The sequence below is a fragment of the Callorhinus ursinus genome, unplaced genomic scaffold (assembly GCF_003265705.2).
Source record: "Callorhinus ursinus isolate GAN/ISIS: 27379988/994484 unplaced genomic scaffold, GSC_fseal_2.0 scaffold34, whole genome shotgun sequence".
In the NCBI taxonomy this organism is placed as follows: domain Eukaryota; kingdom Metazoa; phylum Chordata; class Mammalia; order Carnivora; family Otariidae; genus Callorhinus; species Callorhinus ursinus.
Window position 1 is genome coordinate 9,159,587 of NW_027397096.1, and position 25,125 is coordinate 9,184,711.

General features: G+C 53.1%; 1 protein-coding gene across 1 annotated transcript; it reads right to left on the bottom strand.

Moving 5' to 3' along the window:
- Positions 1-299: 299 nt before the first annotated feature.
- MMP28 (matrix metallopeptidase 28) lies at positions 300-23,178 on the bottom strand. The gene is made up of 8 exons (XM_025851509.2): positions 22,808-23,178; positions 11,892-11,971; positions 11,487-11,674; positions 6,324-6,548; positions 4,123-4,371; positions 2,672-2,821; positions 2,211-2,378; positions 300-1,373 (listed from the first exon to the last, which is right to left on the bottom strand). The coding sequence occupies exons 1-8, from the start codon at positions 22,916-22,918 to the stop codon at positions 979-981; spliced, it is 1,566 nt and encodes a 521-aa protein (XP_025707294.1). The 5' UTR covers positions 22,919-23,178; the 3' UTR covers positions 300-978.
- Positions 23,179-25,125: the final 1,947 nt, after the last annotated feature.

The window sequence follows — 25,125 nt, forward strand, 5'->3', positions numbered from 1 at the left end:
AGGGCTGAGACTGGCTGAGGCAGAAGAGAGAGAGGCTGGAGAGCTGGTTCCTTCTCCAGGAATCCCAGCTATTCTTGGCCAGCCAGCCAGCTCCTGGAACGCTGCGTGTGTGGCCTGAAGAATGGGGCCATTGTGAGCACCAGGCCGCCCCCAGCCTGCAGGGACCCCAGCGCCTGCAGCAGTGCAGACCTCCAGAGAGGGCCCCACTCTCTCCCTGCCACCCATGGCTCTCCAGCTTTTTTGCTTTTTCTGGCCACCTCTCCCCATCACGACGACTCACACACAGTCTGTAGTCTTGGCTTGGATGGGAAAGAACATTGTTCCAGCCGCTCCAGCATCCGTGCTCTCACTGGAAACCATTCCAAGGAAGGCTGATGCCTGCTTCCGGGCCCACCAGCTGGGGGCACCGCTTTATTCCAGTGGGGCCCAGCAGGCCTGCATCAGTCTCCCTCTTGCTCTGGGTCCTGACCCCCCCACCCCAACCCCCACGGCTCTCTGAGGTTGGAAATCCTTGTACCCAACCCACCCAAGCTTCCTGGAGGTGAGGCTTCTCATTTAAAAAGACACAATTCTCCAAAAACTGAGCCAGGGAGGTCCTGAGGGGAAGGAGTCAGTCTTGCAAAGTGGTCCCAACCTCTCCATCAAGTTTTGCATCCTCCCTGGCCGCCCAGCGCTGTCGCCTCATGGACAGGAAGTGCACCTTTAGCAGAAGAAACAAAATCCCCGAGGCTTGGGGAGGAGGGTCCTCTGGGAAAGGGCTGTGCGGTCTGAGACCCTTTCTGGCTTCTCCTTGGACTGATCCCACAAAGATCGGGGTCTTAAGAGCACAAAGCAATTCTCCAGGAAACAAACACAAACTTTCCCGCCTGGTCTTCTGCAGGGAAGCTCGGAGGCTTCCAAGGCAGGTCCCGCTCCTGGGGCAGGGGACACAGGTTGGCCACAAGGGCACCGACAATCCACTAAGGGGTCGGAGCGTCTTCAGAACAGGGCGCTCCCCGAGTTGGCGTGCCAGCAGCCCATCCAGGGCAGCTCTGCGGCCCAGCGGCCCGAGGCGGTCGCCCGCAGTCTGGCCTGGTCAAGGAGCCAGTAGTGGTCATCCCTGAAGAAGACGACGGAGCCGTCCGGCCGTGGCAGCGCGCCGCTGACCTCCTCGGGGACGCCACCCCAGTCCTTCAGGCCTCGCGGGTAGTAGGGCTCCACCTGCAGTCCGTCTCGGGCCAGCACGTAGTAGCGGGCACCCTTGAAGAGGATGAGTCGGCCCAGAGGCGGGAAGAAGAGGGCCGCGTCGGGGTGGCGGGGCAGGCCCCCTGCCCGGCACAGCTGTGGTGAACCCCATACTGGCTTGGGGCCCCGGAACCTCCAGCATCGGCTCCCTGTAGGGCATCAGGAGAGCCAGGGTGAGCTGGTGGCTCTCACCCTTTGGTCCTCCGCCTCACCTGTTCCCCCAGACCTGTGTTCCCCCTCATGTTGGAGCCCAGGGTGGTTAGTATTTGTGATCATCAAGATGGATCACACAGTACTAATAATTCACAGGCAAGATGGTCCCACCGGGACTGCTATGGCCTAGACTTCCAGCAGGTGTCAGCAGAGGGCAGGCAGCGCAGCGGGAGCATCAGGGGCGGCGGGAAGCAGGCCCCCTCCCCGAATGGGCAGTGGACCACAGGGAAGGCCAGTCACCACCATTTCTACACATAGTTCTATGAGGGCAGGGATTTTTGTTTTGTTCACGACTGCATCCCAACACCTCCAATTGTGTCTAGTGCATCCAAGGCACTCAGTTATTTGTTGGATGAATGAAACTATTTACTCACATAATAGACTGCACGCTCCTCGCGACATGATGTTTTAATCCTCCTTCCCCAACAAACCTGAGGGATTATTTTCCCCATTCAAGATAATTCAAGTCCAAGTGACAGGCCCAACCTCGCACAGCCAGAATTCCAAGGAAGCAGGACTTTCCCGCTGGATTGCAGAGCTCAGGAATGGTCCTCTGCTTCCCTTCTAGACTCTTCTCTGCAGCCCTCCCACCCTCTCTCTCTGGGACAACCTCAACGCCCTGCCCTGCAATCCATCCCTGAAAGAACCTCCTGGTAGAGTTCCCTGGGGCCGCAGGTGCAGAGTGGAATTGACACCCCTCCCCTCTTTTGACCTTGGACAGAACACCTCCCTCCTCTAGGCCTCAATTTTCTCCTCTGCCCCAGGGCTGGTACCTTTGAAGAAGTAGAAGTCCCCACTGTCCAATGACACCGCAGCAGCCTCAATGTGGGGGGGCAGCCCCGCCCACCTTTCCTGTAGTGGGCGTGGCTCTGAGACATTGCCGTCCGCCGCCACCTCCCAGAAGTGGCTTCCTTGAAAAATGTACAGGCGCTGTTGCCCGTCTGTCCGGAGATAAGAGAGTTGAGGAGTGACCATCAGCCTCTCGCCTTCCTTCTAGGGAAGGTGCTTTCCTAGAACCAGCTTCCCAGACTCAGGAGGGAGGCTGTAGCGTGCACAGCTGGGGCAAAGGGAAGGCGCCAGTGTTTTGCTCGGCGTGGGCTTCCTACCCCGCAGAATGCTTGTGGCTTGGGATTTCTGAATTTATTATTCATAACCCCACCCCCTATTCCAGCTCTGGAGACCGCTGTGGGGGAGAAAGGAAAAAGGAAGCGAGGCGCAGGTGGGACCATCTTACCTACAGTGATGGCATCGAAGGACGAGTGGCAATATTTAGGACCCTGGATTTCGGGGCGCCTTCCCTGTGGTCTGTGGGGGTCCCAGGCCTCAAAGTCAGTGAACAGCTTTCCTGGGAGCTGAATGGCCACGGAGCCCCCCTGGGGCTTCCCTTCATGGGGAAGGAGAGAAGAGGGAGAGCACACATACTGGTTGGGGCATGTGTGGGGGGCTCAAGACCTCCCTTCTGGCTCCTTCCATCATGACCTGGTATGGGAGGCAGGGAAGAAGCGTGGGGGGTGGGGGGCTAAGAGTTGTCCTTGGTTGTCAGTATTATTAACCGTAGCACTAAACTCAAAAGTCCTCTCTCCTCCGAAAAGTCTGGGAAAGAGAACCCTACTGAGCTAAAACTGGAGTGGGGGACCACACAAGAGTTGGGCACTAAGAAGAGCAGAAGGTTCTCTTCCCTGAGTCCTGGGCAACACAGATGGCATGAGGGCAGAATTCAGGAGCCCGGGCTGCGACAGTTACAGCAATCATAATAATTACATCACCATACTTCACTTATGAGAGTGAGGCAGAGTCCAACAAGCTTAGAATTTGGCACCAGCTCCTGCATCCTGGTCCACGACTTTCTAGCTGTGTGACCTTGGACAAGTTATCTAACCTCTCTGAGCCCCGTTCTCCCCATCTGTGGACAAAGATACCTCATGAGTGTGTTAAGCGTCTGGCCCATAGTATACACTCATGAAATAGCAGCTGTTCGCGCACGTTTCTTAGGCTACAGAAACCTAGGGCCAACAGCTCTGTGAGGTAAGCAGGGCCTCAATGATTATCCCTTTTCTCAGAAGGTAAAACCGAGAGCTCTCAGCGGGGAAATGCTTAGCCCCCGAGCAACTGCTTATCAGGAATGGCACGGTGACTTGAACCCAGGGCTCTGGCCCTGCCTACGCACCAGGCACTCTGAGGGAGCCAGCCGTGGCTGATTGGGCGGCAGCACCGGCCAGTTCGTTCTGGAAGGGGCCGGGGTAGGGGGGAAACCTCGGCTGGGTCTACCTCCAGGCAGAGGCCCAGGCTTGGAGGGGAGCGGGTTCCAGCATCAGCGAGAGGGTTAGGCTGGGGGGCGAGCAAGCGGAGCAGGAACAAGGGCTGGGACGGGGGGAGAGGTGGGACCGGGGACTGGGTCTGGGCGATGGGGCAGCGATGGGAGAGGAACCGCCGAGGCCGGGATCGGGCAGGACTCTGGGGAATCGGAGCGCCAGGGAGGGCGGTGCGCGGGACCTGGTTGGGATGGAGAGGCCAGGCACCCGGGGGCTTTTTCGGATGTGAGGGGAGCCGCAGCTTCAGGATCGCGAGGGACCGGTGGCGGTGAGGCCGGGTTCCCGCGCTTCCGACGGCGGCTCCTGCTCGCCGCCCGGGCGTGCGGGCCCCGGGAGGAGGGGGGGGGGGGGGGGCGGCGGGCCGGGGGCTCACCATACAGGCCCTGCACGGCCAGCACGTCGTCCCAGCTGAGCAGCGCGTCGCGGCCCAGCCTCTTGTAGTAGGGCGCCATGAGCGCGCGCGGCGCCGGCGAGTGCGGCAGGCCGAGCGTGTGGCCGATCTCGTGCGCCAGCACCACGAACAGGTTGCGCCCGCGGCGGCGGCGGCTCAGGGACCAGCGCTCGTCGCGGTCGAAGTGCGCTTCGCCCCGGCGGGGCAGGAAGGCGTGCGCCAGGGCGCCCCCTGCAGGCGGCGCAGAGGGTCAGCGGGAGCCACCGCCCGCCACGCCCCCGCGTCCCCACCGGAGCCCCAGGGGTGGGCGTGGTTGTTTTCTGCTGCGCAATTTCCCTCCTAAAGACCTCTGGCAAAGGCTGAAGTGGGGAGCGCTGAACCGAAGCCTAGGCTGTGGGGGTGTGGACGCCTAGGAGGCAGCGTGGTGTCCATAGAGCGTGGGTCCTAACTGCCTGGGTTTCCATCCCGGTTTTCCTATTCACTAGCTGTGTGACCTTGGCCAAGTAGCACTCCCTCTGATCTGAAATGGGAAGGATGATAATGAGCTGCTTCTTCCTCGCGGGGTTGCTCTGGGGATTACAGAGGGAGGTGTGTATACGAGTAGGTTACATAGCATATTCCGTGCCTGGCCCATAATGAATGCTACATAAGAATTACTTTCACAAAGATATAGGTAGGAATAGATGTAGTGGTTACCCCAGAGGTCGGCACGATGGGACCTTCTGGATGACGGTAATGTCGATTCTTGATCGGGGTGCTGGGTGTGTTTATGGGTATGTAGAGTCTCTAATAAAAAGTATATCTATTTTTGTGTTCTTGCCTTTCTCTCCTGGGGCCCCTCTGTGGGTCTCTACCTCCTGTAGTAGGAGTGAGCAGAGGGAGTGAACTGGATCAATGATGTTCCAGCCTCTGGCATGCCCCAGAGGGAGTTTATCAGTTACACAGTTCCCAGGACCCCAGGCTTCACGATTCACTTTCTGCAGGGGCAGGGGTCAGCCAACGGCTTGGTGATAATATTGGCCTTCTAGGCCTGCTGAGGGCGCTTCCAGCCTTGCCTTCTTGCAGAGCCCAGGCCAACGGGGACTGACCACCATTAAAGGAGAGCCGCCTGGGGTGTGGAGCGTAGGCCATGTGTGGACCAGTATGTGCTTCCTGTTTTGGATATGCCTCGAGCTGTCCGAGCAATGTTAGCCCTTTCCGCTCACTCCTCCCACTAATCCTGGGAAACAGGATGGCAGGTTTCAGAGAGAGAGAACACCTAAACTCAGACAAAGCGCCTGCCCCAAATCAGAGAGCTTTCTCCCAGTCCCGTGCTATCTTAGCCGCCAGACTCCAGCCGAGTATAGGCAGGAACATTTCATGCAGATAGCAGGGGTGAAGTGAGTTACATGCAAGAACACATAAGTGTTACATGTGGATTCTTGAAAAGCTTAGATTTCTCCCAGTCCTACCCTGGGTCCCAGCAGCAGGGCCTAGACGTGGGCTTTGCTCAGAGTGGGCTTGATGCCAAGTAGAGGAGTGCAAGGGAGGTGAGGGCCCAAATTCCCAGGCCATACAAGGGCTCGAGTCCCCGGCGTGAAGGGGTCTAGTCAGGGCTCCTTTCATCATTGGGTTGGGGCGGGCGATGCCCAGGCAGCCTGCAGTCAGGTTCTGAAGGCCAGTGTTGGGCAGAATAGGCGGAGATCAGTTTAAATTGCTGCTGTAAGCCTTCAGTTTGGTGGCAAATGGGAGAACTGGCTGGGCTGTGCGAATGCGAAGCCCTTCTGTGGTGGGCTGTGGTAGTGGGCGTGGGGAGGGCAGGAGTGGGGTAGTGGTGGCCTCTGGATGTTTTTAGGGTGATGGTCGGGAGAACACCCACTCTTGGAGAACAGGAGAGGCACAGGCCTGTCTAGGGGCAGAGGACAGATGACGGGACGTCAGAAGCTTCTCCCAGAAAATACTGTGGAATTTACAATGCGCTTTCCATGCAGAACCTCATCTGGCCGTCCCTTCAGCCACATGGCACACAACTGGGCAGAAACCATTGTTCCCATTCTACAGAGGAGGAGACTGAGGGTTCTTCGAAGGTGGATCCAGCTTGGCCAAGGCCAAAGGGAGAGCAAAGGCCCCATTGCCTTCCCCGGACTGCCTCTCCCAGTTGGGTTCCCCTCCTGCCACGTGAGAGAGAGCCTCTGTGTCAGCACCTGGGCCATCAAAGGCGTTGCCCAGCCCGTCGTTGTGGTCCCCTTGGAAGAAGGTGAGGCGGATGTCAGCGGGGACTGTGGCTGGGGCCTCCCAGAATTCCAGTGCCGAGACATTGCTCCACAGCTGGAAGGCGGCGCGCACGGCCCCACGAACTGCTGGCTCTGGGAGGTGCTGTGGCCAGTTCACCAGGCGGTAGGAGAGGTGCTGCTTGTACCACTTGCTGCCTGCCAACCGGAGAGGCCGCGTCAGTCACACCCACCTGCGGAACCCGGGGCTGGTCCCCAAGGACCCATATGAGGCGGAGATAGGCCCTCCTCCAGGGAGTCCCGGATTTGAAGGGGAGAGACACAGCACTTGTCCTGGGAAGAGCCCGTCTGGCTGGGGAGACACTGCTCTCAAGCTGACAGGACGACCCTTGTCCCAGAGAGGCCCCAGTCTAGTGGCTTGGCCTGGGGAAGTCCCTCGGGGGGGATGTGACCTCTGCTCAGGAAAAGCCCCCAACCTGAAGGACTCTCTGGTCTGAGGTCTTCTTCCCCACAGCCTGGGCTGAGCCTGAAAGCCACTCTGCAACTCTTGCTGGCAGCAAATCCCTACCCCTGCCTACTGGGCGGGGGGCGGGCAGGGAGGAGAGATGGGGCCACTGGGGCCCCAGCTGTGACCCCCCTCACCCCTTCCTCCTCTCCTCCCTTCACACCTGCCTGCCCTTCCCGTTCCAGTGCCGCAGGCCTGCTGCCGACAAGCTACCAAGACCCATTTATTAGAGGTCTTTCCCTGACCCCTGGCCCTCCCCCTCACTTCCTCAGGGACTCTGGAGAGCTCTGAGGTGAAAACAAATAAGAACAAAGGGTGTGTTTTGTCACTCACTGAGAGGGAGAGAAATTTTTCCATCTCCACTTAGTTACAAGTTTCTATTCCTTTGCCCAGAACTGCAGTTCCTCCCTTGGACCTAAGAAAGACTCTGGCCTTTTGCCCAAGCCTCCGGTCAACTGAGTCCCCCTGCAGCTCACCACACACCCAGGACCAGGGTGCTTAGAAGGTCCAGATCCTGAGTTTTTCATGGGCTATTTCTGAGCCTGGCAAGCTCAGGGGCTGAGATTGTGACCCCAGCTGGAAGACTCACAGCTCCCAGGCAGGCCTCATGGGCCCAGGGAGTGCATAGGTTTCGTGTGATCTTTGGGGCCTCAGTTTCCCAAATGGACCAGAATTCCTGAGGTACGGGTGGCAGGTAGGCAAGCTGGGCCAGTAGACACAGCCCTCTCTCTCCTTGGAGGAACTGAAGGTTCAGACAGCCTGCCCTTTTGCCTCTCGGGGAAGTCCTTGCCTGACCCAGGGGGGAGGGCTGAAGTCATGGAAGGTTGGCCATCTCCTTACCGGACCTCCCTGCTCTGTTCTGGGGAAATTGAGATCAGGGGAAGGGACCTGCCCAGGGTCACAGAATGAGTGAGTAGCCCAGCTAGGCCCTGAGCCCAGGCCCTGACATCTGACCCAGTGCGCTTTCTACTACACCACACAGGTAAACAGGCACATTTGCTAAGACTCAAGGCTTATAAATTTGCCTGAACATGGCTCCCATGGGTCAAAGCAGGGGCTGTGCATGAGCTGAAATTCTCCAGGTGGAAGGGAGGGTGGTAGAGAGCTGAGTGCCCTTTCCCTCCCTTATCCCCCATGGAAGTGGGGGAGGGGAATGTCTTTTCTCCCACCCTGAGCCAAGCTCCATTCAAGGCAATGCTGCCTTCCCAGGCCTGTTTGGCCTGGCAGCCACCCAACCCCTCCCAGCCAGTGACCAACACTCAGGGAGGGAAGGGGGAAGGATTCTTAGGAAGGGAGGGAGACAAGGAAGGCGGAGGGAAGGCCTGGGGTCCAGAGGTGACTCCCCGGAGGGCTCTGGACAGGCTGGCCCTGGGCACTTCCACACCCTGCTGGGGCTGACTGACTGGCAGGCTCTCCCTGCCCACCTTCAAGCTGCTAGAAGTGCGAGGCAGGTCCTTCTGCCTCTTTGCATTAGAGGGGGCTTCGCTCAGTGGGCAAGAAAGGGAAGGTGACAGCTCGCAGAGGATAAAAATCCTCTGTGAATGTGTGTGTGTGTGTGTGTGTGTGTGTGTGCACGCAGCCTCGTGTGTCTTTGGAGGAGGACAGGGAGGACAAACAGGTACATTTTCCTTGAGAGGGGTCGTTGGTATGCCTGCCAAGAAGGAAGACCCCCCTCCTCCACCCACCACCTACCCCCACCAGCAGCCTGAGCCCTCTCTCCATCATCTTCCTTTTGGAGCAGGCTGGCCACCTCAGGCCCCATCCTGAACTCTGGCCCGGGCAAGGCTGGGTTCTGCAGTGACCTCTAGGCCACAGAAGCACCTGGCCGTGCACCCCCTATGCCCTTGCCCCCAAATCCAAAAGGTAAGGGGGGGGAGAAAAGCACATGGGGAGGAGTGGAGACCTAGACACCTGCCTCCCAACAGGCAACGGATACTGTGGAAAGAAGCTGGTTGGAATCCCAACACTTCTACTCGCAACCTTACATAGCAAATTATGGAATCTCTCCAAACCTTAGTTTCCTTATTTGCAAAGTGTGGTTGGTAAGACTTACTTGTGGTAAAAATGAGAAGGCAAATGAACTAGAACGTATGGGTGCTGGGCATGTGGTGGGTGCTCAGTAAATGCCTACTCTCTTCTCCTTCCCTTTCCACCCCAGAGTCACCCCGGACCCCCTACCCTCCCCCCCAGCTCCTTGGGGGACCAAGGGGGATCGAAAATCTCCCCCGTAAGCACAGAGAGGACCAGACACTTGGAATGAGGTTGCCAGATTTAGCAAATAAAAACATGGAACACCTGGTTAAATTTGAATGTCAGATAAATAACAAAATCTTTCCTTTTTTTTCTTTTTTTGGTATAAAAGTGAGCACAAAACAATGATTTGTTGTTCACCTGACATCCAAATTTAACTGAACGTCTTATATTTTATCTGGCAACCCTACCCTGGAACCCGACTTCGTCAGACCATTTGCCCACAGAGTAGACAGTCACTGGCCTAGAAATCCACATCATTTTTAAAGACTCCACCCATGTTCTGGGGTTTCTTACATGGGGAATCTCACTCAGTCCTCCCAGTGATGAGAAGGCTTGGCCACACTCTGGCTATGTGGCCCTGGGGAAGTTTCCTAAGCTCTTTGTCCCTTAGTTTGGCTCTCCGTAAAATGAGGATAATGATGGTCCCTATCTCCTAGGGTTGTTAAGGGATTACGTGACTTAACCCATTTAGAACTGCACTTGGCACATCATAAATGCTCAGGAAGGGCCAACTGTTAAGAATACATTTTCCAAAGGAAGGCATAGGAAGTGTTCGGTGCCTGCCAAGCATACAGTTCCTCTCTAGGGAAGGTCTTCTCACTCAGGGGGTAATGGAAGTCGAGCTGCTGGGGTTCAGGTTATGAACAAGAGAGAAAGTCTCCATTTAACCTGAGCTACTGCTGTCTGGACCAGGAATCAGGGTCAGACAGTGACATGGGGCTAGGCTGGTAGGGCAAGGCTACCTGCCTGGGAGATGCCTTAGCTTGAATCTCTGTTCCAAATGGATGCTCCAAATTGAACGGCACCAAATGGGTTCCATCAGCTACTCCCATGAGAAGATGCTGCCAGAAGGTAGTATTTCTGGTGCTCAGGTTGTGCCCTGGATGCCCAGGAGGCATCTTCCCAGTTCTCTGAGAGACCACCTATAGCCTGGAAATGCCACTGCTGAGACTGGGTCTGGGGCCGCCCCACCTTCCACAGCAAGCCCCTTCCCCTTGGTGACCAGGGCCCATCTCTACTTTGCAACCAGAAAGAGCCTATGTCTCAGATGAGGAAATGGAGCAGTGACACACTGCTGAGCCCAGAGCCCCAGCTCCAGGAATGCTGTCCCAGCTCATGCTGCGCCTCTGTTGTACCTCTGTGGTCCAGAAACACAGTGGGATGCAGAACATGTTGACACCAAGGACTTCTCGACCCCAGCATCCGGACCCCATCACTGCCATCCTCCAATAGCTGAGGGGAACCGCCCACAGCTTCCTTATGGATTAGCGAAGAAATAAAAATGACCTAGGAACCCTGTGTTCTGTTCATAATGGATATTGTGGCTGCAAGTAGTTAATGCAAATTAAAAGAGACAATGACCCAAAGTGCTCACGGTAAATTTGATTATAGATGTAAACCTGACTCAACAACCCCATCTTGTTAGAAATCCTAAAAACTGCAGAAATCAGGTCAGAGAAAATTAGACTTAGTTAATGTTAACATTAACTTAGATGTTAAAATTACACACAGTAAAACTCGTTATTGATGAAGAATTGACAGGAGAATCAGATCTTCAGAAATCTTAGGTCCGTAACATTTGACCCTGGAAGACTGGGTCTGGACAGAAAGGGGGAAGAGGAGGAGAAAGAAAAGATAAAACCGAAACCACAAACGGAGAATCACAACAGCAGGAACCGTGATGTATAAAATGAGCAGTGATGAAATGTCCAGAACAGGCAAATCCATAGAAACAGAAAGCAGATGGGTGGTTGTCAGGGGCGGGGAGAGGGGGCGGGGAGAGGGGGCGGGGAGTGACCGCTAGGGAGCATGGAGTTTCTTCTGGAGGTGATGAAAGTGTCTGGGAATTAGATTATGGTAATGGTTGCACAATTCTGCGAATATACTAAAACCCACTGAGTGGTACACTTCCAACGGGTACATTTTACGGTATGTGAATTCTATTCCCATAAGGCTGTTAAAAGTGTGCTACAGACAAAATAAAACTGATCAGTAAACCACATCTTTGTTGAATAATTCTTAGGATGAAAACAACTTTGGGAAAACATAAAGCAAAACATTGGCAACAGTTTAACTGCCCTGCGTAACCAATTGATCAAGGAATTAAGTGGGCTTGATGGGGCTTGCTCTGGAAAACTTGGGCATAATGAAAATCCATGCATTTTGGTGTAATTCTGATTTAAATGTCTGTGTTCACAAACATGGCCCTCCACTTGAGGGGTCCTGTTCACCCACTGCTCTCCCCTCTCCCGCCCTAGGGAAGAGGGTACTGACAAAGCCCAGTCCGAGGCTAGGCTGGTTTTTTTTTTTTTTCTCTCTGGCCACGGGGCTTCTGGGTGTTGGGAATCCTGGCTTAGGTAGATTTCAGCAGGGCTCACCTTGCTTTGCAAAGCGTTTCTTACGCCTCATTTTGGCCCGGCGTCCAGCAAACAGGGCACTGACCCTCTTGGTCCAGGCCGCCTGACTGTCTGTGTCTGCCACCCCACAGCGGGGCCGTGTCATCTGGCGCAGGGTGGCGGGGTCTAGCACGCCGCTGATGGGCAGCTGAGATACCCTCTGGAACTCCCTGTCAGGAGGAATTGAGATAAAGGACCACAGTGGGAGGGTGGGTGGTGGGGGTGAGGGCAAGGAGTTTTCCTGGAGACAGCAGGAGGCTGGTGGCAGGGTTGGGGGGGGAGAGCAATGGAGCATGACCCTTGGACACAGGAGGGAGGCCCGCCATCCAGGAGGAGGGAAGAGGCGACCGAAGCTTGCCCTCTGGCACCCCCAAATCCCCCACATACCTGATGGCATTGCCGAATCTTGCCGCGGTGAGGTCTTTGGGGACCTGCTCACTGAGATATCCGTACTTCTCCAGGAATGCCTGGGGGAGAGAGGAGCGTCAGCTTTCCCACGGTGTGGCAACCTTTCCCCTCCCTTGGTCTCCGAGGGTCCGTGACACGTGCATCATGCCCAGTCTCACCTTTGTCCCAGTGAAGTCTATGAGCTACAGGAGAAGGAATCCTGGAACCAAAGCCAGAAGGACGTAGACTCTGTTCCAGGCCGCCACTGACTAGCTTGATGGTCTTGGGCAAGTCACTCAATATTTCTAAGCCTTAGCTTCCTTAATTCTCAAACTGGCCATGGAGTCCCTACCCAGAGTATTTCATGGCATCGTCAGGGATCTAGCAGGGCATGCTGGACAAGTAGAGTTAGGGGCTTTGGAATCACGGTGGCCTGGGTTTAAATCCCAGTGAGCAAGCTATTTCTCTAAACCACAGGTTTCTTATCTGTAAAAGGGACTTAGAAACAGTATATAAGTTACAGGTTTTTTTGGTGAGGCTTGATCACAATAGTGACTACAAAGCACTTAACACAGTGCCTGTCACCTAGGAGGGGCTCCATACAGAGCAGCTTTTATAAATATAAATATGCACTCGGCTCTGCTCCTGAGACATGTCACCTGTCTAGGGAGTTACCCTGTATTGATCAGAAGTTGGGCTGGTCACCCGCAGGCTCTGCCATGTCTGGCTTGGGAATTAATTATCTTTCTATTCTGGTTTCTTCCTAAATAATTCACCTCCTCCAAAAAGCAGGTATGTTTCAGGCCCTATGAACAACAAATGCACTTGCCCGCAACTCTACGGTCTGTATAAAAACTTGGCTCCTTAGAAAAGTAATTTTTGGGGTGGTGCCTGGGTGGCTCAGTTGGTTAAGCGTCTGCCTTCGGCTCAGGTCATGGTCCCAGGGTCCTGGGATCAAGCCCCGCATCGGGCTCCCTGCTCAGTGGGGAGCCTGCTTCTCCCTCTGCCTGTCATTCCCTCTGCTTGTGCTCTCTCTCTCTCACAAATAAATAAATAAAATCTTTTTAAAAAAATCGTGTTAAAGTAGTTTTGGGGGGGAAGCTGGCTGGCTCAGTTGGAGGAGCATGTGGCTCTTGATCTCAGGGTTGTGAGTTCGAGCCCCACGTTGGGTGTAGAGATTACTTAAATAAATAAATAAATCTTAAAAAAAGAAAAGAAAAGTAACTCTTGAATTAGAAACCTGCAACTTCGTCTTTTCATTCACTCGTTTGTTAATTCATACAATGTACGAGGTACACTGTCAGGTGCAGTGACCAACAAGACTTGTGGATAGAGACAGACAGTAGCAACACAGATATGTTATCTGTAAAGGAGACAGTTTGGGTGCTATAAAGAAAAGAAACTGGGTGATGTGATTGAGAATAACTTAACGAGAAATTTTCCACCAGGGAGGTCAGGGCAGGACCCTCTGCAGAGCTGATATTTGATGTGAGTCGTGAAGAATGAGAAGTAGCTGGCCATGCAGTGAGGTGGGAAAGACTGTTCCAGGCAGAGGAGGAGTGAACGCAGAGCCCTGAGCTAGGAACCGTGGTGATGTGTCTCAGGGACAGAAGGAAGGCTAGAACACAGTGAGTGTGAAGAAGCAGGACATGTGATGAAGCCACAGGGAGAGAGGCAGGACTGCCACCCAGGGTAGGAAAGGGGACTTTTAGTTGAGTCCTGATTCAGGTGGGTTAATTGTGAGGACTGAAAGAAAGAGAGGAATCCAGGATGGCTCTTCAATGTTCGCCTCGGATGGTGAAGCTAGAGACGGCATGTGGAAACCAGAGAGGGGCCAGATGGGGGTGGATGCAAATAAAATCCACACGGTGATGTCAAGTGGCGTTAGTTGCAGGATCCCAGAGCGCAAGGGAGAAGCCAGAATCTTCCAGCATGTGGATGATGTGATGGCGGTGGACCTGGGTGTGATCCCCTGAGGAAGTTACTGTAACTGGAGAACATCTCATGGCCCAAATGCCTTTTCGCTACCACTTGCCCTCACACACCTAGAAGCTGCTCTCCCCGTGACCACGTGTGTGGAGGCCAGTGGCGAAGCGCGTGACTCATCGTCCCTACCTATCACCAGCCCTACCCTCTGGGGAAACCGTGCGCTTGGCTCCCCGCTTGCCCTTGTCCCTGAGAAAGCCTCATCGATGGATTAAAAGAAATGTCACCTCGGCTGCTTAATTCCTATACAGACACACATCGTCTCTCCTTGTTTAGCCCTCCTGGTTGTGTTACCTATATGGAAATAATTTTCTGTCTTCCTTGTTCTCTTACTCACTTTCCTTTGCTGCACTTCTTGAATCAACTCCAATCACAGCTGCTGCCCCGAGGAAAAGGTGCACATCGAGAACAAAAACTAGACACGAAGAGCCAGGATGGGCAAGCTCCTAAGCCTTTGCAAGTGTTCAGCCTCGGCTTTGTGAATTTCCTTATATCCGCTCTCAGCGACTTCCACATCCTCTTCTCAGTAAAGCCACGTTCCATAAGAAACCCTTATTCTGGACAACAGAACACTTCCCAAGTCCATTTCGTTATTTTTCTACACTAATTTATTTGTATTTCAGTACTATTTTCTTTTTTTCCCTTTCCAAATGTGCACTATTTTGGGATGCATAATGGATTAAAGGAGTTCTAGTGGCTTAATCTGGAGGACCATTTATTGCCCAAAATAGTGTGACATCATGGAATAGCCACTGGGCTTGGAATCAAGAATCTGTTCCCAACCCTGACTCTGGGTGGCCAGGGACAAATTACTTAGCATCTCTGAGCCTTCCGTTTCTTCGCCGGCAACGTGAAAACAAGAATAACCCCCACAGGATTCTCAGAAGAATTTTTATTTTTTTTAAGATTTTATTATTTATTTGTTTGTTTGTTTGTTTGTTTGTTTGTCAGTCAGAGAGAGAGAGCGCACGCACAAGCAGGAGGAATGGCAGGCAGAGGGAGAAGCAGACTCCCTGCTGAGCGAGGAGCCCGATGTAGGACTCGATCCCAGGACCCTAGGATCATGACCTGAGCCAAAGGCGGATGCTTAACCATTGAGTCACCCAGGCGCCCCAATTCTCAGAAGGATTAAGTGCTTTCAATGCCGAACTAGCATACATAGCAAATACTCAATAAACAGTTGATCTAGTTGATTTACCTTAGTAGAAAAATTAACAGACTTTTGGAATGCAACCCGTCTATAAGTCGGGAACTGCTCGGAACACGGCAGTTAGAGCTCTGTTCTCAATTCAGGTGCTCTATGTTAGACTTGCCCTGCCCCAGCCAAGTGCCTCAGTCTCTTCCTTGTCTCCTCCCCTTCCCTTGGTGGGGATGGACAGAGTGGCTTTCTAAAGGAAGTCGGAAACTCAGTGTCCCCTTTGAAGCCGATTTGCTGAGTGACTTGGGAGAGACCGGGTCACAGGCTAACAGGCTGGCACTCCCTGTGCTCCTCCCCCCAAACCCACCCAGCCCTTATCAGAAAGTTGGCTCCGGTTATGGAACTAGGAAGCCTTGGACAGAGCAGAAGGGAGGGGATATTGACTAGCGGCGTCTCCTGTTTCCTGGCTGGGCTGCCGTGTCTGGTACTTTGGCAGGCAAGGTGGACTGGAGGGCAGGATGAGGGTGGAGGCCTTTTTTAGGGGTCCACCAGAGGGGAAATCCTGGGCCTCTCTTCCTGACTGGTCTCTGGCACCCTGTGGGTTGCAAGGCAGAGCCAAATTCCCAGGAGGCGGTATGAGCACGTGAGAATGAGAAAAATAAATTTTAAGAATTTGACATTTTATATTTCCACAAAAGCCCTGAAGTATTTTTTTAAGATTTTATTTGAATAAATGAATATTTTAGAGAGAGAGAGAGAGAGAGAGAGAGAGCACAAGGTGGGGGGGGAAGGGCAGAGGGAGAGGGACAAGCAAACTCCCTGCTGCGCAGGGAGCCCGACGCGAGGCTCCATCCCAGCACCCTGGGATCATGACCTGAGCTGAAGGCAGATGCTTAACCGACTGAGCCACCCAGGTGGCCCGCACTGAAGTATTATAATAGCAATTATCAGAGCTTAAGGATTCCCTTACACTTACTTTATTTTTAATATGAACATTTGTATTTTAATATGAACACTTTAAAATTACATATAGGAAGGGGCCCTTCATATCCTCAGTGCTGAGTGCTCTGAAGTTCTGTTGAGTGGAGGCAGAACCACATCCCTGGCTGAGGAGGAGGCACGGTTGAGACACCCTCTGCTCCTGCAGCTGTCCCTAACCCTCTGCTATGAGCCCATTTGCCCAGCCTCAGTTTCCCCTGCAAAGGTGACAGAAGTGCCCTGCCTGCATGGGAGAAAGAGCAGGGGTGGGGGGCAGGTGACACGTGCTAAAGGGATCCCAGAAAGAGACACAGGACTAGGAAGTGGAACTCCTGTTCTCATTCCAGCTCGACCACTAACGCCTTGGAGGAGTCATTTCCCTTCCAGGCTGGAGCTTCCCCAGGGCTTGTCCTGTGTTCTCTTAGGGACCCCCTGAGCTCTACCTGGGGTCACGCCCACTCCCCTGCTTGGGAGGCCGTGTCCTGGCTGCTCCTCTCTGCCTTGCGGTTCCAAACACCAGGTTTTGTCCTTGCCCTGTTCTCCACCCATCCTCTCTCCTGTGGAGCCCAAGGCTTAGGCTGAGTGGAGAGGAAGCTGGAGGACCATGCCCCTTCTGTGATTCACTCTGCCCAGGCCTAAATCTTGTGACAACCTGCCCCACCCACTTGGTCAGGGCTGGGGCCACTTTCCTGGGGAGTCGCCTCTGAAAAGTCCTGGGAGTGGCTGTGGTGTCTGAGTAAAATGAAAACGGTTCTCCCTGCGACCCAGAAAGCTGAGTGGGATTCATACTCTGGGGGTTCTAGTCCCGCATCTGTCTTGACTTGCCATGGGAGGGTATGTAGAGCCCGGCCCATTTAGTGCCCGAGGGATGGGGAAATTTCTGGCCATTTCTGAGCAGGGCAAGACTAGCAAAGAGGTGTAGCAAAACAAATTGAGGCCTGAGTCAAGAACTCTGAGTCACTGGCCTGGCAGAGCAAGAGCCCTGGGCTGTGTCTTGAGTTTTACTCCTGTGCTACTAAGAACTGTGTGTCCTTAGGCAAGTTCTGTCCCTCTCTGGGCCTCTGTTTATTTCTTGTCTTTCTTTCTTTTTTTAAGAAAATAAATATTTTAAAATTAAAAAAATGTTTATTATTTGAGAGAGAGTGAGCATGAGTGAGGGCAGGGGCAGAGAGAGAAGGAGAAGCAGACTCCCCACTGAGCAGGGAGCCCGATGACAGATGACACGGGGCTCCATCCCAGGACCCTGGCATCATCACCTGATAGACGGTAAGCGTAGACGCTTAACCGACGGACCCACTCAGGTGCACCTGGGCCTCCGTTTCTTCTTCCACAAAATGAAAGGGTTGGATTAGAGCTAAAATGTACTCCAGCTTCATCTATTATCGTAGCCTTGACTCTGCAACTGATTAGCTGTGTGAGCTATGACAAAATACTTAACCTCTCTGTGCCTCAAGGTGTGACATACAGGTGAGAATGCCTTAGCTTTCTCACAGGGGTGCCGTGAAAATCCGGTAAGAAGATAAGATGCCCTGGGAAAGCTTTATGACAGTTGTCCCATTAAAAAGCTATAGTCACAGAGCTTTACTGCCGGAAAGGAATTTTGTCAGGTAAGTCTGGGAAGGGCAGCTCTCAGTCTTATGTCTCCAGAGTGCCTGTGACACCCTCCATATCAAAGAACTGCGGGAGCAAAACTGAGAAAGAAAATCTCTGGCAGACTCCACCATGAGCTGAGTGCGGAGCCTGACACGGGGCTCGATCTCACCACCCTGAGATCACGACGTGAGCCGAAATCAAGAGTTGGATGCATAACCTACTGAGGCACCCAGGCGCCCTGAGACCAAGAATTTTTCAATTGCAAAATGGCAAGATCACGCAAAAACCATGTTGCTTTACCTATGGCTTATTCCATCTCATATTACATTTCATTATGATTTTAATCTTTCCATAGTGACTCTATGTGATTGTCTTTGTCATTCAATACATCTTGAGCGCTATTAGCCAAGTCAAGATGCAAGGGATGATAGTTGGTGTTCTGCCTTGGCATGTTCTATATATAAAAATATGCTTCTGGTAATCAGGAACACAGCGAGTCCTTGACTAGTATAGAGCTTTTAAGAGTGTGGCACCTCTGAACTTCACGATGGCCTTGCAAGAACTTAGGCAGGACGGGTGTTGCTAATTCCATGTTAGAGATGAGGAAAGTTAGGTCTCAGGAGAGCAAGCAGTGTCTTGCTAAAGGATCCTAAGTGAGCAACAAAACCAGTACTTGAGTTCAAATTTCCTGACACCTATCCCAGGATGTCTTATTTTACATTCAAACAAGTGACTCAGAGGCTTTAAACTGAAGGCACAGGGGCCAGCCTGCTCTCTCTACTGGGGAGATCATTCTCAAATGAGAAAAAGGTAAAACTGGGGATGTTTCTAGCTGGATTCCTTCTGTCTCCTTTGTAAGCAGGTCCAGGGCCAGAGCAGAGGAAAGAAGCTGCTTAGGTGGTGGACTCTGGCTTTCAGTAGAGGCTGGGCTCACATCTCTCTTCACACCCCAAACAGGTCATCTGACAAGCCACAGGTATTTAACAGGACTCAAGCATGTTCCTTTTGCTCTCTGGCTCCTGGGTTCTACTGCAAGCCCCAGGGCAGTGGGACCAGCTAGGACCCTTTCCCTTCACTGGGGAAAAATGCCTCCCCTTCCCTCTGTCTGACTCCCTTTATCTTCTCCTCCTTTCCCTTGTTCCTAGTCTCATATTCACAAAGTTCTGTCTGGGTGCAGCCTAGATGCTTCTTGCTGTAATCCCCCCTCCTTTTATTTTTTGTCCTTAAGGAAGTTGGAAAAGATCAGCTGGTCAGTCTCCGTCCAGACCCCTCTTGTACTTTTTCTAATGCCAAACAATCGTACCATATGGACCCATGGTCCTCACTACGCTTGCAGGGCTAAATTTAGGGCACAAAATAATGCCCTAACCAAGGCCAGATTTAGGGAGAGTTGTCCACCTGTCTCCCTACTGTATTCCTGTTTCCACTATCCAGCTTTTGCTAGATCCCTTAGTTTTCAAACTGATTTGACAACTGCTTTTCCACCAGCTCATGGTCCCTCTGGGACCCCCCAGAGCCCCTTCTGCACTTCTATTCACCTTGTACCCATGAGTCACTGTACTCAGCTCTTGGGAACGGCTTTCACACCCAGGCTTCTGGGTTTCTGACTCACAAAAACTAAAATGGATGGCTCTGGGGTATGAGAAACAGACACTGCATCTATGGGTGGATACTCCACAGACGCTGCAACATAGCCCTGGAGAGACTAACTGGCCAGCTCCTTGTACTTGCACACTGGGAGCAGCGGTGCAGATCTGCGTAGACCACTGAATGGAAGGTAGGTCCTGGACACACCACCTGGGTGTTTAAAGAAGGTCCAGGGGAAGCACAGTAGGTAGATCCCTTGGGACAGTCCATGTCACCCAAATACAAGATAGGGCCTGATTGCGAATGGGAGGGGGGCCAAGGTGATGATGTCTTTCATTAACTCTCAATCTTGCAACTCAGGAGTGGAGGCCCTTCCTACTCACTGGTGTCATGAGCAGCCCTAGTTTTCCCAAGTGGGCAACAATGAACTTGTTCATCATGCAGCTTTGTAAGCGGTCAGTCTCTTCCCCTGCAAAGCCCACTTTGGAAAATGCTCAAATTTATTATTTTGTATGCATGCAAGGGACACACACAGGCATGCACACAGGGCACAGGGATACACACAAGAGACCTGGGAACACAGACACATGCAGACAGACAGACATGGACACACAGGCAGATGAAACGTACGCACGCACACAGGCGCCGGCACACAAACACACCAAAGCCAAAGAATGTTAGCACGAAGAGAGTCATTTAAGAAGCTTGGCTCCCTTACTTATAGAGGAGGAAGTCCTCCTGCTGCAGTGAGGGGACTAGCTCAAGATCACACAGCTTGTTTTTATGATTTCTTTCCTTCTCTGTCCTGAACTCTGAACTTTGCCCACGAGCTCTGCGGGAGTGCTGTGCTTTGCTTAGGGTCTAGCTCTCTGCGCCCCAGTCAGGGAATTAGACCTGAGCAAAGAGCCGGGGTGATCACGGGGCTCACTTTGTGTGGTTCCCTTCTGTGGATGGTTGTATTTCCCCAAATGACCACAATAATACCTCCCATTCACATGCTCTTCTTACAGTGACTTCAACGCTCCTGCCACCAACTCTGGGGTCTGTGTTCCCTCCCCTTGACCTGGAGTTTGTGACTGCTCCAGGCAATGGGGTACGGCAGAAGTGATGCTACAAAACCTCCTCATCTCAGTTATAAAGAGGATATGGCTTCTGCTTGCCCGCGCTCTCACCCTATTGCTCTCTTTTGGAATCCTCATCCCGGAGACCCAACCACCATGTTTGGGCCCAAACTAGTCCACCTGGAGAAACCATGTGGAAAGGCCCACAGGAGAGAATGGGGGCTCCCAGCTGACAGCCAGATAGGTGAGCTTTTAAATGATTCCATCCCCGGACATTGTAGAGCAGAGACAAGCTGCCCTCATGCGCCCTGTTTGAAATTCTGACCCACAGTATCTATGAACATAATACATGTTTGTTTTACTTCACTAAGTTCTGGGGTAATTTATAATGTTGCCATAGTAACTGCAACACCATCTCTTAGGAATGATAGCTCTGTGTTGCCTGTTGTCCAATGCTGAAAATAGTTGCCTTACATATTTTGTCCTGTGTTATTGTTCTAGGAGAGCTAGTCACTGAGCCAGTACTTTATTTCTTTTATTTTTTACAGATTTTTATTTATTTATTTGTTTGAGAGAGAGTGAGCATGAGCCCCCGGGGAGAGGGGCACAGAGACAAGCAGACTCCCCACTGAGCCTGGCTCAATTCCAAGATCCCGAGATCATGACCTGAGCGGAAGTCAGAAGCTTAATTGACTGAGCCACCCAGGTGCCCCGACCAAGCCAGGACTTTAATCTGAAGCTCTGTTCTCTAAAATAATGATAAAGATAATAATAACAAGAATATTGAGAGCAGCTTCCTCTTATAGATTGTCTTCTATGTACTAGGCACTGTGCTGAGCATTTTACATACATTATCTCAATGAAACCACACAGTCTTATGAAATAGGCATTATTAACCTCCATTGTACGGAGAAGAAAACCAAGGTTCAGAGAGATTAAATGATTCACTTATGGTTTGCACACACGTCTGTCTGACACTGAAGCTCATGCAATTGACCATTTACAGAAGCACATATAGACATAGTAACACCCCCGATTTGCATATATATTCATACATATGTACATGCATAGGCGTATAGAGACACATACACATTTCCAGAGTTTTTAATACTTTTAAAATATTTCTTGTTCTCAGAGCTAAAAATCCCCTTCCCCCAATTATGTTCAATAGACTGCAAGAGACTCAATCTGCTTAGTATTATGTTTCCCAAGCACACCCCAAGATAAAATTCTCTCCATCTGGGGCCACCACAGGCATGGGCGGCAGAGATATTGCCTCTGTTCTCCTGCCAAGGATTGCCTGGGACCCGGACTTGGGGGGAGGTGGGGCGGAACTCTTAATAGGACTTGGCTTGGTAGACGGAAGCCTTCTCCTGGGACTGTGAGGACCATGCACTTGATGTTGTAAGATTCTAAATTCAGTGAAACAGAGTGATTCCCAAATGTGCAAAAGCAGAGAGCACAAAACAAGAGACCAGTGCTTGGAAGGGGAGAGTGTGGCCCCCATTGTTGAAACACGGGCATTTCCAAATATTCCAGAATAGTGGTGGGAGCTGGCTGCTGGAAGGAAGAGCCCTTCAGTGGGGGCTTCTTCATTCTGGAGGTTTCTTAGATTCAGCATGCCTCTTCTAGGGAAGGGGAATGGGAGGGTACTGAGAAGTTCTGGACTGGCAGTTTTAGGGCAGGAATGAAACACTTAGGGAGCAAGAGTCTCAGGGCCGAGCACTGGGCTCAGGAATTCAGGACTCCTTAAAATAGTGGAGACTCCAGTCCTAATCTTGAGAATAGATAAGAACACAGAGATGCTTCTTTGGGGGAAGAAAGAAGTGATACGTATTATTACAGTCACCTTTATCTGGAAAATAGATACCCCAAGTGGATCCCCACCCCTGCCTCCAAAGCGCTCACCTTGTGCAAACTACAGCAAGCAGGTGAGTCCCGAGGAGGGGAATCGAACCAAGACCCTCCACCTCCCTGCCTCCTTTCTCAAGTTCAGTCCTGAAGCACTGTTCCAAAGCTCCATAGAAGCAGTTCTTGAGACTATAGTACTCTTACCCATTTTACAGGTTAGGAAACTAGTCCCGAGCTTGGACGCTGCCTTGCTCAAGCTGGTCAGTGGCAGCACCAGCCCAGTGCTGTCTCCTGTGTCCGGGGCAGTCTATGGTATCCTCTCCACCTCACCAATCTAGGGGGCTCCGCAGCCTCTGGGAAGGCTCGGGGCATCGGATGAATGAACTGCCAAGTCTTCGCAGCCTAAGCGGTGAGGAACAGTAGGTCTGCGCCCAACTGGGGTGCAGGGGCTACCTCTCTGTCAGCTGTGGCCCGCCTGTCCCATCTTGTCGCTCCCTCCTCCCACCCCCCTCCCGCCCCGTCCGGGAAAATCAATGCAAATCCGTGTGCCTGTGTGGTCCAGCACTGGCACGGGGGAGAATGCTCCCGAGGCTCTTTGTGTGCGGACGGGGAGAGGGTAACTCAGATCGCCGGCTCAGATGAGACGGCTGGCTGGCCTGACTGCAAAGTTCTGGAGGGTCTCTAGCACGCGGCCCCCACTCCGCCCGGCACGCATCCTTTACCTCCGCCTCCCTGCGCAGCTCCTGGCCTCGGCGCTCGGAGAGCTGGGCGTCCAGGCCGCCCCACAGCAGCAGCGGCAGGGCGCGCAGCAGGAGGCCGACACGCGCCGCCATCTCGCCGCCGCTCCCGCCACCGGGGGCGGGCGCGTGGGGAGCCCCTGCGCGCCGGGCTGCCGGAGGCAGTCAGCGGCGCCCTGGGCCCCGCGGATGCTCCAGCTCTGCGCCGCCCCTCCGCGGAGCGGGAAGGGCCGGGGGAGCTCGCGGGTGCCCCGGCTCCGGGCGCAGGGCCGCCCCTCTGGGAGCTTCGCCGGGAGCCGGCCCGAGGTAGTGCAGCCCGGCAGTGCCTGCCCGCGGGTCGTCGGCCGCTGGACGGGGAAGGCGAGGGAGGAAGGGAGGGAGGAGGGGCGGGGGGGGCGGGGGCCGGGCACTCCGGCCCCACCCACTCCGCTCCGCCGCCGGAACGCGCCGCAGTCCCCGAGCCTCTTCCGCAGGCTGCACAGCCTGGCCGGGTGCCCGCCGCCGCCCTGCCCACCCGTTCTCTCCGCCAACCACCTCCAGTTGATCCGGATCTCTCCGGGGAGGGCGGGGGAAGAAGGGTCTCCTGGAGATTGCAGCTACTTTAGACTTCGGTCAAGGAGGGTCCTGGCCTGCCTGAGGGTCACATTATTTCAGCCAGGCTGGCAGGGGGCGAGGCCCTGGGCTATGAGAGAAGGAGCCCTGGGCTGGGGTCAGAAGACTGGGGCTTGGGTTCCAGATCTGCTCCTTTGCTAGCCGTGTGAATCCTGCCTCCATTACTTGCCGGCTGTGCGGTCTTAAGCAAGTCACTCACCCTCTCTGAACATATTTTTCTCACCAGTAAATGTCGATAATAAGAATACTAATATCGGGGCGCCTGGGTGGCTCAGTCGTTAAGCGTCTGCCTTCGGCTCAGGTCATGATCCTAGGGTCCGGGGATCGAGCCCCGCATCGGGCTCTCTGCTCCGCGGGAAGCCTGCTTCTCCCTCTCCCACTCTCCCTGCTTGTGTTCCCTCTCTCGCTGTGTCTCTCTCTGTCAAATAAATAAATAAAATCTTTTTTTTTTTTAAAAAGAATACTAATATCATGTGGCTGTAGGGAGCATTTAATGAGAGAATAATGTCTCTAAGTAACTGAGCACTGTACCTGACATCGTGCAGTACGCAATTAATAAGTGGTAGGCTGCCGCTTTGTGACTTTTGGCAAAGGATTTAACGACTTCGAGCGTCAGGTTCCTCCTCAATAAAATGAGAGCAAATGATATTTAGTTCCCAGAGTTGCATAGAGATTAAAAGAGAAACTGAGGGTAAAGTGCTTGGCTTTGTGTATTCCACACAGTCCGTAGCAAAGGTGGAGTGAAACGATTTACGTGAGAGCCTTCGCTAAACTCGCACTGAGCAAAAGTCAACTGTTCTCATTATCTGCCTTGGTCGCTGCGAGCAGGATGCTGTCTCCTGGTCTAATCTGTGCTAATCTGTGAAATGTAAATGGCACAGTGATACCGACCTCCGGGGGACTCTTGCGGGGATTCCATGAGTTGATACGCGTAAAGTAATTTGGGATGTCTAAAGTGCTAACCAAATGTATTGCAGTGTTCTTACCCTAAGGCTTAGAGACTCAGTAGCACACAGAAGGCTTTTGTGTTACTGCAAAAAAGGTGCCACTCTGGCGGAGGAATTTTTGGAAAGGCAACACTCCGGTGCACTGACTTAAAAGGCAGCTGTGGGAGAACAAATTGCCGGTAGGCCCCGCCCACCTCCCAGCCAACCAATGAAAAGGGGGTACTCCTCCCGGGCGAACCAATTAGAAACAGGCGCACCTCTGCGCAGGCCAGTGAATAATCAGCGGCCTTCTCCATCCCTGTGCCAGGGCCCCTGCGGTGGGCTTAGAGTTGTAAGGGATTTATGAGCCCATCTACGCCCCTTCTCCGCCGGTGCCCTGGTGCACATCCTTAAGGAGTGTCCTTGCCTGGGACGGAGGCCCAGAGATGGTGGCCAAGGTCTGGGCCTTCCCCTCAGAGAGCTTTCAGTCTAGCGGGGCAGACTGCAACGAAGGTTCTCAGCTCAGGACAGAACTGTGACACGGCTACACGTTCAAGCGGAGTCCTGCGGGTGAGCTTAGAGGAGGGAGATTCTGAAGGCGAGTGGGGTAGCGTTGCTAGTTTTAGCAAATAAAAATACAGGATGACCTGTTAAATTTGAGTACCGGATTAACGACAAAAAATTTTTTAGTATTAAGTATGTGCCAATGCAACATTTGGGACATACTTATACTAAAAAATTATTCACCGTTAAGCTGAAATTCAG

Excerpts from the sequence above, each read along its gene's own strand:
- MMP28 (XM_025851509.2), bottom strand. The coding sequence starts at position 22,918 with ATGGCGGCGCGTGTCGGCCTCCTGCTGCGCGCCCTGCCGCTGCTGCTG. Across the intron at positions 11,972-22,807 it reads AGCTGCGCAGGGAGGCGGAG|GCATTCCTGGAGAAGTACGG; the intron begins GTAAAGGATGCG and ends TCTCTCCCCCAG. Across the intron at positions 6,549-11,486 it reads GAAACGCTTTGCAAAGCAAG|GCAGCAAGTGGTACAAGCAG; the intron begins GTGAGCCCTGCT and ends TCCGGTTGGCAG.